Source organism: Plectropomus leopardus, chromosome 3 (genome assembly GCF_026936395.1).
Source record: "Plectropomus leopardus strain MGB_pleo_1.0 chromosome 3, ASM2693639v1, whole genome shotgun sequence".
Lineage (NCBI taxonomy): Eukaryota > Metazoa > Chordata > Actinopteri > Perciformes > Serranidae > Plectropomus > Plectropomus leopardus.
The window spans coordinates 28,871,192-28,883,686 of record NC_142178.1 but is presented as its reverse complement, the minus strand read 5'-3'; the positions used below and the strand labels follow the sequence as shown (position 1 = coordinate 28,883,686).

The 12,495-nt window shown below is 36.6% G+C and overlaps 1 protein-coding gene across 1 annotated transcript in view; it reads left to right on the top strand.

Annotated features, from left to right (window-relative positions):
- The window catches only part of sorcs3a (sortilin related VPS10 domain containing receptor 3a), a 319,849-nt gene that overhangs the window by 212,244 nt on the left and 95,110 nt on the right, over positions 1–12,495 (top strand). The window contains exons 17-18 of the mRNA XM_042484973.2: positions 3,284–3,397; positions 5,518–5,689. Coding sequence (XP_042340907.1) covers positions 3,284–3,397; positions 5,518–5,689 — 286 coding nt within the window. The remainder of the gene's footprint in view (positions 1–3,283; positions 3,398–5,517; positions 5,690–12,495) is intronic.

Below are 12,495 nucleotides of genomic sequence, written 5' to 3'. Positions count from 1 at the left end.
TTTAATGTTCGTCACATGCTGAAGTGCCTTTCAAAATAAACTTCTGTCTTCACAGGAAACAGATTTCACCACAAAAACTACTTCAGGTTTAGGCACCAAAACAACTTTATTAGGTTTAGAAAAATGATCATGGTTTGGGTTAAAATAACTATGTTTATAACAGAAACTTAACAAGCATGTCGTGTGATGTATGGCAATAACTGTGTTTCGTTGCTGAAAAAAAATCAAGTTGAGTTTTGGTTTCACACAAGACATAAGCACCAGTGTTTTAGGTGAATGTCCTGTGTGTGTTTGACCCATCCATCACCCCTCCCTCACAATCTACTCTGTCTTTTTTGCTCTTTCTACTATATTACTGCCATGAATGGGATTACATTATAGTTAGCTGAAAGCCAGAGACATCTCATACAAATGCTGTAGGATGACTTGTGTGTCAATAACAGAAGCCAAGGGCGACTGACCAGACTGCTGTATATTATGCCGTAGGAACAAGAACAAGGGGTTGGTATTACAGCTACACAAACAAATGTAGTTGGAGGTCACTTCTATTAAAAAAACAAAAATATGGTGGAAAGAGAAAATATGTAAAGTGGGTTATTTATTCCTTAGTTGTAAGCAGCGTGTGACTTTTCCTGTGATCAGAGAATTGACAGTGCAACAATTGAAGCATGCTGCCCGGACAAACAAAGGAGTTTTATGCAAACACCATTACCACTGTTCATCCTGGAGGCCAATTTCCAGCCATTTAAGTGGAATCCATTGCATATGCTATTCATGTGTCTCATTAATTTACTCCATTTGCTGTGTGTTTTCCAATAATCTGATAAGTTTGGGTTCGTTTTGCACAATTTGCTCATAATGTCTGTCTGTGTCGTGTCCGTCTGTGAGCTCGCTATGCTTGTAATTCTGTTGAGATGATGTGGGTGGGTTTAAATAGTTTCAATTTGTATGCAAATCCTAAACGGTTGTATTTTTTATCTTGTAATGACAGGGAACAGAAAGAAAAGCCATCCCAACATAAAGCAGTTAGTGTTTGTAGAGTGCCAAATGCTTCCCATTGAACTGATGTAAAGTTTGTTCTATTTTCTTTCTGTGACTAAGTCTGATTTCTGCGTGTCTATCTTACTCCCTCTCTCTCTGCATGGCATTATTTGACGCATGCTCAAAATTATAAAATGAGGATTTAAAAAAAAATTCAGTGCAGAAAAAAGCTTAAATCCTTTAACGTAATTTGAGATGTGAAGAGTCTGTCTGCAACATGATCAGCTAAAGTACATACTTATTATTATTATCCTTGTGTGAAATAATGTTACTATGCAAGGTAGAGACCTGTCTGCAAAAGTGCAGTTCCATCATAGTGTATATACGGTATAAAAGGCTGACTCACCAAAGGTTAAAGCTGGATCTTAGGCCTCCATGCTTTTTGAGTACCGACAAAAATGCAGCACAGAATATCAAAAAGTGTCATGTACTGAAAGAAATAAAATCAATAGCTAACCTTCTGTTGAATCCATCCAATGACAAATGATCCAGAAAGCAATCTCCTGATCCATATAAGCAACACATTTTTGTGGAACGTCTTTTGTTAACCATGGTATAACAGATGCACATCAGCAAATCATAATGTGAAAAGGTGTCAGCACACAGATGTGTGATGCTTGCGTCCTACTCCATGTGTTTTGGCAACATGGTAAATACAAAGGATTACTTACCAAAAAAAGTGTGCTTTTGGTGTTTATGTTTTGACTAAGTGAACAAACTAAAGGTGGGAAGTAACCTTAGACCATACTTAAATATTGCAAGTTCTTGTGGCTGCTTGATTAAAAAAAAACAAAGTGTGACATTTTTGGAAAGTTGTTTTCTTTTAAAGTATTAAATGAAAGGATCCTAACTGGTCTCACCTGGTCTACCATAAAGAAAGAAAATAGGGGAAACAACTAGCCTGGTTTGCTCTTTTCGCTAAAGTAGGCAAATAACACACTGGCTTAAGTTTCATATTAAACTTAACTTTTTCTTATGCAAGGACATGCATCATGTGATACACTCGTTAAACATTTCTTCCACTTACTTTAATTTATGCCACAAAAAAAATATATTAACCAAAACCATGATCTTTTTTTTCAAAACCTAACCAAGTACTGCTGTTGCCTAAAACTTAAGTAGTGAAATCTAGGTTTCCTGTGATCACAGAAGTTTATTTTGAAAAGCCATAATGCATTAGATTAGTAGAAATGGACACTCAGTCCCTTTGCGTCAGATGAGGCTGGAAGGGTACCAAGGGCATCACAGTTCGAAGCCTAGGGCCACAGACCAAGCTGACACATATCTCATCTCGTCTTTTCTCATTTAACTCATAATAAATAAGTAAATACGTATATTCCCCATAATTGTAACTATTACTTTTGGATATAAAACACTGATAACATTAATGAGTTTTTTATTAAATGGGAAAAAAAGGCTTTGTAGAGAAATGCATTTCTCTTCTTAGAACAAAGATACTAAAGAAAGATTTGTTTTGATATCCTCAGGTATTGTGTTGGTACCTTTATAAAAAAAAGACATCTAGCGCTATCAGAGCCATTGCTGTTTATTTCTACTATTTAAGACATATCACTAATTAAAAGAGAGATGTGATTTTTAAAAGGTTGAACAATGATTCTAATTCTGTTCATACATCTAGCTTTTGTAGCATTTTATGCAGTCTCATTCTGAAGCATTGCTTTTATCTGGCGTTTTTTTTTTGTCCCCCAAAGACACCTTACTAACCTTTTGCCTCTTAAACCTTATGCACCTGTGCAACCAATCTGCCTTGACAGCTTGTTAATGAAAACTTCACACTGTCGTTAACAAAGAGTCAGACTGGGCTAGTCAACCACTGGCTTTTTCCGTCTGTTTATTTGTTCTGGCTTGGTGATTAATTGATAAATCAATGCCATGATCATTATTAGAGTGGACACTTGCTTACCTTGCTTTGTGAGATGTAAATCATGTTCTGATTGGAAACGCTAGCAGGCAAGTGAGAGTTAGTCATCCCCGTGTACAGAAACAAACCCCCTCCGGGGTGTGTTTCCATACACACTGCTTCACACTGCTGTGTCGAATTTGTCAACTGTGGCTTTAATCAATACATAATAATAGTGCGTCTCTGTGCCAGACAGGCCCCAGGTCACCAGTTATAAAAAGATGAATAAGACAGGTATGCGAAACACACTGTATGACAATATGTCCCTTCTCACATGCTGATATTGATCGGGTGCCGTGGATGTGCTTTGTTGTCCAACAGTGATTATGGATATGAGAGGCGCAGCGATGGGAACTGCCGGCCTGCCTTTTGGTTCAACCCCTCCACTATCTCCAGAAGCTGCAGCCAGGGTCAAAACTACCTCAACAGCACAGGGTGAGGACTGTGTGATTTAATATGATATAATGTGACATACATGCATTTTTTTTAACAAACCTGCCTGTTTTGGAGGCTTTCCCTTGGATGTGCAAGCAGGATTATATAGCAGATACTGATCAGTGAACAACAAGAGGCTGTTCCTAATCTGATTGAAAGGAATACTTCAATCACCAAATGACCGTTTTACTCACCCCATGCTACTTTGAATTCAGGAATTAAACTGTTTTTCTTGCATACCTCCACAATAAGCAAACAATCTTAATAGAGAAATTTCTTGATGAATGAAGTTACATGGGTCCATGTTTGTTAACAGAAAAACTATGTCCAAATATCCATTTACAAACTGTCACACAACTCGTGCAGTATAATCCGAGTCTCATTTTTTCCAGTTGTATGCTCAGTGCTTCTCAAACAAATGCATTTTTGCTAAAATGTTTATATTCAAAACACTTTGGCGTAAGCGGTTTTACACACACACGAGTAGCACGCTTGCAGTGTTTATGCGGAAGTGTTAAATTGTAATGTTTTAGCGAAAATGTTTGGAAAGCACTAATGCCATTTTAATTCATCAAGAATCGTCTTTGTTTACGGATGCTTCATTCATGGGATGCATTCAAGAAAAACAAGTTTTCTTCTGAGTCTTATTCTGAGTTTGAATTCCTCCTTTTTTTGTTTGTTTGTGTTTGAATCCCTCACTAAGTACCCTCAGTCTCAGTATTTGTGCTTTTATGTATGTATGCATTTATTTATTGTTTATTTTACACGTATGCTTAAGCGCTTAACACCATTTTAAACCCATATTCCATTGACGGCCTGTCATGTCTAGCAACTACCTACCTTTATGTTTCATATTATTGAGTACAATTGTGATTTCTATATTGCAAAATCAATGAAAATATTTGAATAATAATACCTAACCGAGCATAGCTGTAGGGGCGACACCTTTGCGTGAGTTAAACTGAGCACGGGTGTTTTATAGCTTATGTGTTCCACTTTTTATCATACCTCCATGCAGGTGACAGCTGTGGCTGGAGGCATTATGTTTTCAGGTTGTAGGTCCCATTCTCATTGATGTGTCCAGATTTGTCACAAATGTTCACTTGGACTCAGTGATGAACTGTTTAGATTTTGGTAGTCATAGGTCAAGGTCACTGTAATCTCGTCTTTCTCAGTCTTGTAAACCTGATATCTCATGAACACCGTAGGGAATTTTTTTTTGTAATTCTAGATTGTGAGAATATGATTGTTTTTTATTTCAAAATGTACATAGCCTAACTTTAACTTAAGTATCTGAGTACTGCTTCCACAACTGGCATAAACTACCTTAGATGTGATGAAGGGGTCAGGTGGCCATTATGACTGGCATTGAGTACATTATAGTAGTACAATTTGTTCTTTTTCTTTTTACCTTTTCTTTACTTCTTATCCTATTTCACATCGTTGTATCTGATCTACAAGGGACCTGCTATCAACTATTTTGTAATGAAGATTGACTATTTCCTATCACTTCCAAATTGATCAGAGCACCACTACTTTCTGTTTACTTTGCAATCACTCAACTGAACTGAACTTTGTCCAACATCCAGCTTTACCACCACCTCCCTAAAGTTTAAGTTACTACCACTGCACTTCACCATGTAGGTGTACACACTTGTGATATCAGTTCTTTATACTAAAAAACATATTGGTTGTATCTGTGGCTTAATAATTTACTTTCATTTGATTTTCCCTTCTGTGCCAGCGAGACATGTCTTCCTCTGTGTTAGTTTTGAGGCTCTATGGGGGACAGACACCTTGAAAAGCTTAATCACAGTGGGAGTGTTTTTATCCACTCATGCTGTGATTCAGCTCTGTAAGGTATGTCAGCCTTTGACACACAGCTTGTGTTGTCACTTGTCATCTGGTCTGTTTTTGCAAATGGAAGGCACAACAGCTGTACTGACACACCACTCTGCTGGGTTCAACAACATTGTTTCTAAACAAGCTCATGCAGCATCTTGGTGGTTCATTCAAAAACTGAAGGAATGTGTAAACTTGAGCAGTTTAAACTAGAAAAAGTAAAAAAGAATGCAGTTTAAAAACAAAAAACCCAACAACTTGTTAAAATCTTTCCCAAGGTATCGCAAAGTGGTGCTGAACAACTGCACTAAAGGAGTTAAAGAAATGTACACGGCCAGAAAGCAGCAGTGCCCCAACAGACCTCCCAAAGGACTCTTGCTGACCACCAAAGACGGCAAACTCACCGCTAACCTGGGCAGCAATGTCACCTTTCTGGTGCATCTGGATGAGGTGAGAACACAACCAATATGGCTCCTTTGCTATTCTAGCTGAATACCTTTTAATGTCAGCAATTCATTTATTCTGTTGATATTTCCTCATTTGATTTAATTATGATTTTTACCAGCTTTTTTGACACACTACACTATGCTTTTTTTGCATACTCCTCTATGCCTTTTGACCACATGCTATAATATGACTTTCTTCAGTAAACTATACTTTAACTTTTTTCAACAAACTATATTACAGTTTTTAGATACACTTTATGCTTTGAGGTTTAACGCTTTTGAAAATAATTTACGACAAACTTTTTCAACGTGCTATTTTTTTTTACATTGCTTACTGTGATATTTTTCTACATATACTATAATACTACATAGTATGAACCTTTTCAATATATTATACTATGACTTTTTTCTGGCATGCTATGGTATGACTTTTTTTCAACATACTGTACAGTGACTAACAGTTTTTGACATACAAAGAATTATTTTTTCAACACACTGTAGTGTGACATTTTCAACATTTTTTCAACATGCTATACTAATGCGTCATTTGACATGCTATACCATGACATTTTTTTGACAAGCTATAATACTTTTTCAACAGTTTCTTCAGCTTCCTATACTTTGACATTTTTTACTAATATGATACTATTACTTTTCACCAGTTTATTCAACGTGCTATACTATTACTTTTTTAAGATATGCTGTGACTTTTCAACATTTTTTTTGAAATGTAAGTATGTGACATTTTTCAACAAACAATTATGACGTTTTACAACATACTATACATTAACATTCTTCAACACACTAGTATTAATTCAACATCCTATACTATGACATGTCTCCAGAAGGTATAACTTTTCATTTTCAGCTGTTTTTTTGACATGTAAAAATTTAACATTTTTTAAAAAATTTAAAATTGCAAAAAATGCCATTGTCTGTCGGACAATGTCAAATTATTACGTCATAAAAATGGCTGAAAATGACAGATTATACCTTGAAGAGACGCGTTATAGTATACAAAGTGGAAATGAAGGCCAAAAAAGGCCAGAAACATCATAATTTAGCATGTTGAAAAATTGGCCAAAATTGCCATAGTATAGTATGTCGAAAAATGTCAAATTTTGACATGTCATGTAAATGGCTGAAAATGACTTATTATGGCTTGTAGAGACGCGTTTCATTATACATGGTCGAAGAAAAAGCTAAAAAGTTCCTAAATTAGCATGTGCAAAAAGTGCCAGAAAGGCAATAATAAAAGTCACATTTTGACCCTTCCTAAAAATGGCTAAAAAAATGGCTAAAAAACACTTAAAATAACTAGAGACGAGCCATAGCATACAACTTGGGAAGTAAGGCCAAAAAAGGCTAAAAATGTCATCATTTAGCATATCCAAAAGCTTGCCAAAAAGGCAATGGCATGCTAAGACGAAAAAACTCAAATTTTGACCCTGCCTAAAAATGGCTGAAAACCACTTAGAATAACTTGTAGAGACTCGTAATGCTAAATAAAGTGGGAATTAAGGCCAAAAAAGGAGAAAAAAACCTCATAATTTACCATGTCCTAAAAATGGCCAAAAAGGCAATAGTATAGTATGGCAAAAAAAAAAAAAAAATTATGACCCTTCATAAAAATGGCTGAAATCCACTAAGAATAACTTGTAGAGTGTTGCCATAGCACACAAAGTGGGAATGAAGACCAAAACAGGCCAAAAAACTCATAATTTAGCATGTCATTAATGTGGCCAAAAAGGGAATAGTATAGTATGGCGAACAAATTTCCAATTTTGACCCCTGCTAAAAAAGGACGAAAACATTTGAAAACCGCCTAAAATAGCGTGACAAGGCACGCCATAGCATAGAAAGTTTTAAAAACGGCCAAGAACACCATAAAATAACATGTCGAACAAATGACGAAAATGCAAAAATACAGTGGGGCTAAAATGTCAAAATTTGACCCCAACCAAAAACAGCTAGAACAGTTGAAAACCACCTAAAATAGCTTGCCAAGACACACCATAGCATAGAAAGTTGCAAAAACAGCCAAAAAAATCCATTCTGTAGGATGTCAAAAAAATGACCCAAAACCAAAGGCTATAGAAAGGCAAAATGTCACAACTTGACCCGTCCCAAAAACATCTGAAAACAGTTGAAAACCACCTAAAATAACGTGACAAAACATGCCATATCAGAGAAAGTTGCAAAAACGGCCAAAAACACCATTGTTTAGCATGTCAAAAAAAATGTATCAAAATCCAAGGCTATAGTAAGGCAAAAATGTCAAATTTTGACCCATCCCCAAAACAGCTGAAAACAGTTGAAAGCCACATAAAATGGTGTGCTAAACCACGCCATAGCATAGAAAGTTGCAAAAACGGCCAAAAAACACCATAATGTAGCATGTCGAAAAAATGACCCAAATTCCAAGGCTATAGTAAGGCAAAAATGTCAAAATTTGACCCATCCCAAAAACAGCTGAAAAAAGCTGAAAACCATGTTAAATAGTGTACCAAGACACGCCATTGCATAGAAAGTTGCAAAAACGGCCAAAAAACACCATAATGTAGCATGTCAAAGAAAAAAGACCCAAAATCCAAGGCTATAGTAAGGCAAAAATGTCAAAATTTGACCCCTCCCAAAAACAGCTGAAAACAGTCGGAAACCACTTTAAATAGCATGCTAAAACACGCCACAGCATAGATAGTTGCAAAAACGGCCAAAAAACACCACTGCTTAGCATGTCAAAAAAATGTATCAAAATCCAAGGCTATAGTAAGGCAAAAATGTCAAAATTTGACCCATCCCAAAAACAGCTGAAAAAAGCTGAAAACCACGTGAAATAGTGTACCAAGACACGCCATTGCATAGAAAGTTGCAAAAAAGGCCAAAACCACCAAAATGTAGCATATCAAAAAAAATGACCCAAAATCCAAGGCTATAGAAAGGCAAAAATGTCACAATTTGACCCGTCCCAAAAACAGCTGAAAACAGTTGAAAACCACATAAAATGGCGTGCTAAAACACGCCATAGCATAGAAAGTTGCAAAAATGGCCAAAAAACACCATTGCTTATCATGTCAAAAAAATGAATCAAAATCCAAGGCTATAGTAAGGCAAAAATGTCAAAATATGACCCGTCCAAAAAAGCTGAAAACAGTTGAAAACCACATAGAATGGCGTGCCACATCACGCCATCGCATGGAAAGTTGCAAAAACAGCCAAAAACACCATTCTTTAGGATGTTGAGAAAATGACCAAAAATCCAAGGCTATAGTAAGGCAAAAATGTCAAAATTTGACCCCTCCCAAAAACAGCTGAAAACAGTCGGAAACCACCTTAAATAGCATGCTAAAACACGCCATAGCATAGAAAGTTGCAAAAACGGCCAAAAAACACCATTGCTTAGCATGTCAAAAAAAATGAATCAAAATCCAAGGCTATAGTAAGGCAAAAATGTCAAAATTTGACCCATCCCAAAACAGCTGAAAACAGTTGAAACCAACATAAGTAGCGTGGTAAACCACGCCATAGCATAGAAAGTTGCAAAAACGGCCAAAAAACACCATTCTTTCAGATGTCGAAAAAATGACCCAAAATCCAAGGCTATAGTAAGGCAAAAGTGTCAAAATTTGACCCATCCCAAAAACAGCTGAAAACAGTTGGAAACCACCTTAAATAGTGTGCTAAAACACGCCATAGCATAGAAAGTTGCAAAAACGACCAAAAAACACCATTGCTTATCATGTCAAAAAAATGAATCAAAATCCAAGGCGATAGTAAGGCAAAAATGTCAAAATTTGACCCATCCCAAAAACAGCTGAAAACAGTTGGAAACCACCTTAAGTAGCGTGCTAAAACACGCCATAGCATAGAAAGTTGCAAAAGTGGCCAAAAACACCAAAATGTAGCATGTTGAAAAAATGAATCAAAATCCAAGGCTATAGTAAGGCAAAAATGTCAAAATTTGACCCGTCCCAAAAACAGCTGAAAACAGTTGAAAACCACATAAAATGGTGTGCTAAAACACGCCATAGCATAGAAAGTTTCAAAAATGGCCAAAAAACACCATTGCTTAGCATGTCAAAAAAAATGAATCAAAATCCAAGGCTATAGTAAGGCAAAAATGTCAAAATTTGACCCATCCCAAAAACAGCTGAAAACAGTTGGAAACCACCTTAAGTAGCGTGCTAAACCACGCCATAGCATAGAAAGTTGCAAAAGCGGCCAAAAACACCATTCTTTCGGATGTCGAAAAAATAACCCAAAATCCAAGGCTATAGTAAGGCAAAAATGTCAAAATTTGACCCCTCCCAAAAACAGCTGAAAACAGTCGGAAACAAACTTAAGTAGCGTGCTAAACCACGCCATAGCATAGAAAGTTGCAAAAGCGGCCAAAAACACCATTCTTTCGGATGTCGAAAAAATAACCCAAAATCCAAGGCTATAGTAAGGCAAAAATATCAAAATTTGACTCGTCCCAAAAACAGCTGAAAACAGTTGGAAACCACCTTAAGTAGCGTGCTAAAACACGCCATAGTATAGAAAGTTGCAAAAATGGCCAAAAAACACCATTGCTTAGCATGTCAAAAAAAATGAATCAAAATCCAAGGCTATAGTAAGGCAAAAATGTCAAAATTTGACCCCTCCCAAAAACAGCTGAAAACAGTCAGAAACCACCTTAAGTAGCGTGCTAAACCACGCCATAGCATAGAAAGTTGCAAAAACGGCCAAAAAACACCATTGCTTAGCATGTCAAAAAAATGTATCAAAATCCAAGGCTATAGTAAGGCAAAAATGTCAAAATTTGACCCATCCCAAAAACAGCTGAAAAAAGCTGAAAACCACGTGAAATAGTGTACGAAGACACGCCATTGCATAGAAAGTTGCAAAAAAGGCCAAAACCACCAAAATGTAGCATGTCGAAAAAATGACCCAAAATCCAAGGCTATAGTAAGGCAAAAATGTCAAAATTTGACCCGTCCCAAAAACAGCTGAAAACAGTTGAAAACCACATAAAATGGTGTGCTAAAACACGCCATAGCATAGAAAGTTTCAAAAATGGCCAAAAAACACCATTGCTTAGCATGTCAAAAAAAATGAATCAAAATCCAAGGCTATAGTAAGGCAAAAATGTCAAAATTTGACCCCTCCCAAAAACAGCTGAAAACAGTCAGAAACAAACTTAAGTAGCGTGCTAAACCACGCCATAGCATAGAAAGTTGCAAAAGCGGCCAAAAACACCATTCTTTCGGATGTCGAAAAAATAACCCAAAATCCAAGGCTATAGTAAGGCAAAAATGTCAAAATTTGACTTGTCCCAAAAACAGCTGAAAACAGTTGAAAACCACATAAAATGGCGTGCTAAAACGCGCCATAGCATAGAAAGTTGCAAAAATGGCCAAAAAACACCATTGCTTATCATGTCAAAAAAATGAATCAAAATCCAAGGCTATAGTAAGGCAAAAATGTCAAAATTTGACCCATCCCAAAAACAGCTGAAAACAGTTGGAAACCACCTTAAGTAGCGTGCTAAACCACGCCATAGCATAGAAAGTTGCAAAAATGGCCAAAAAACACCATTGCTTAGCATGTCAAAAAAACGAATCAAAATCCAAGGCAATAGTAAGACAAAAATGTCAAAATTTGGCAAGTCCCAAAAACAGCTGAAAACAGTTGAAAACCACCTAAAATGGTGTGCTAAAACACGCCATAGCATAGAAAGTTGCAAAAATGGCCAAAAAACACCATTGCTTAGCATGTCAAAAAAAATGAATCAAAATCCAAGGCTATAGTAAGGCAAAAATGTCAAAATTTGACCCCTCCCAAAAACAGCTGAAAACAGTTGGAAACCACCTTAAGTAGCGTGCTAAAACACGCCATAGCATAGAAAGTTTCAAAAATGGCCAAAAAACACCATTGCTTAGCATGTCAAAAAAAATGAATCAAAATCCAAGGCTATAGTAAGGCAAAAATGTCAAAATTTGACCCCTCCCAAAAACAGCTGAAAACAGTCGGAAACAAACTTAAGTAGCGTGCTAAACCACGCCATAGCATAGAAAGTTGCAAAAGCGGCCAAAAACACCATTCTTTCGGATGTCGAAAAAATAACCCAAAATCCAAGGCTATAGTAAGGCAAAAATGTCAAAATTTGACCCCTCCCAAAAACAGCTGAAAACAGTTGGAAACCACCTTAAGTAGCGTGCTAAAACACGCCATAGTATATAAAGTTGCAAAAATGGCCAAACAACACCATTGCTGAGCATGTCAAAAAAAATGAATCAAAATCCAAGGCTATAGTAAGGCAAAAATGTCAAAGTTTGACCCCTCCCAAAAACAGCTGAAAACAGTTGGAAACCACCTTAAGTAGCGTGCTAAACCACGCCATAGCATAGAAAGTTGCAAAAACGGCCAAAAAACACCATTGCTTAGCATGTCAAAAAAAATGAATCAAAATCCAAGGCTATAGTAAGGCAAAAATGTCAAAATTTGACCCCTCCCAAAAACAGCTGAAAACAGTTGGAAACCACCTTAAGTAGCGTGCTAAAACACGCCATAGCATAGAAAGTTGCAAAAATGGCCAAAAAACACCATTGCTTAGCATGTCAAAAAAAAATGAATCAAAATCCAAGGCTATAGTAAGGCAAAAATGTCAAAATTTGACCCCTCCCAAAAACAGCTGAAAACAGTCGGAAACAAACTTAAGTAGCGTACTAAACCACGCCATAGCATAGAAAGTTGCAAAAGCGGCCAAAAACACCATTCTTTCGGATGTCGAAAAAATAACCCAAAATCCAAGGCTATAGTAAGGCAAAA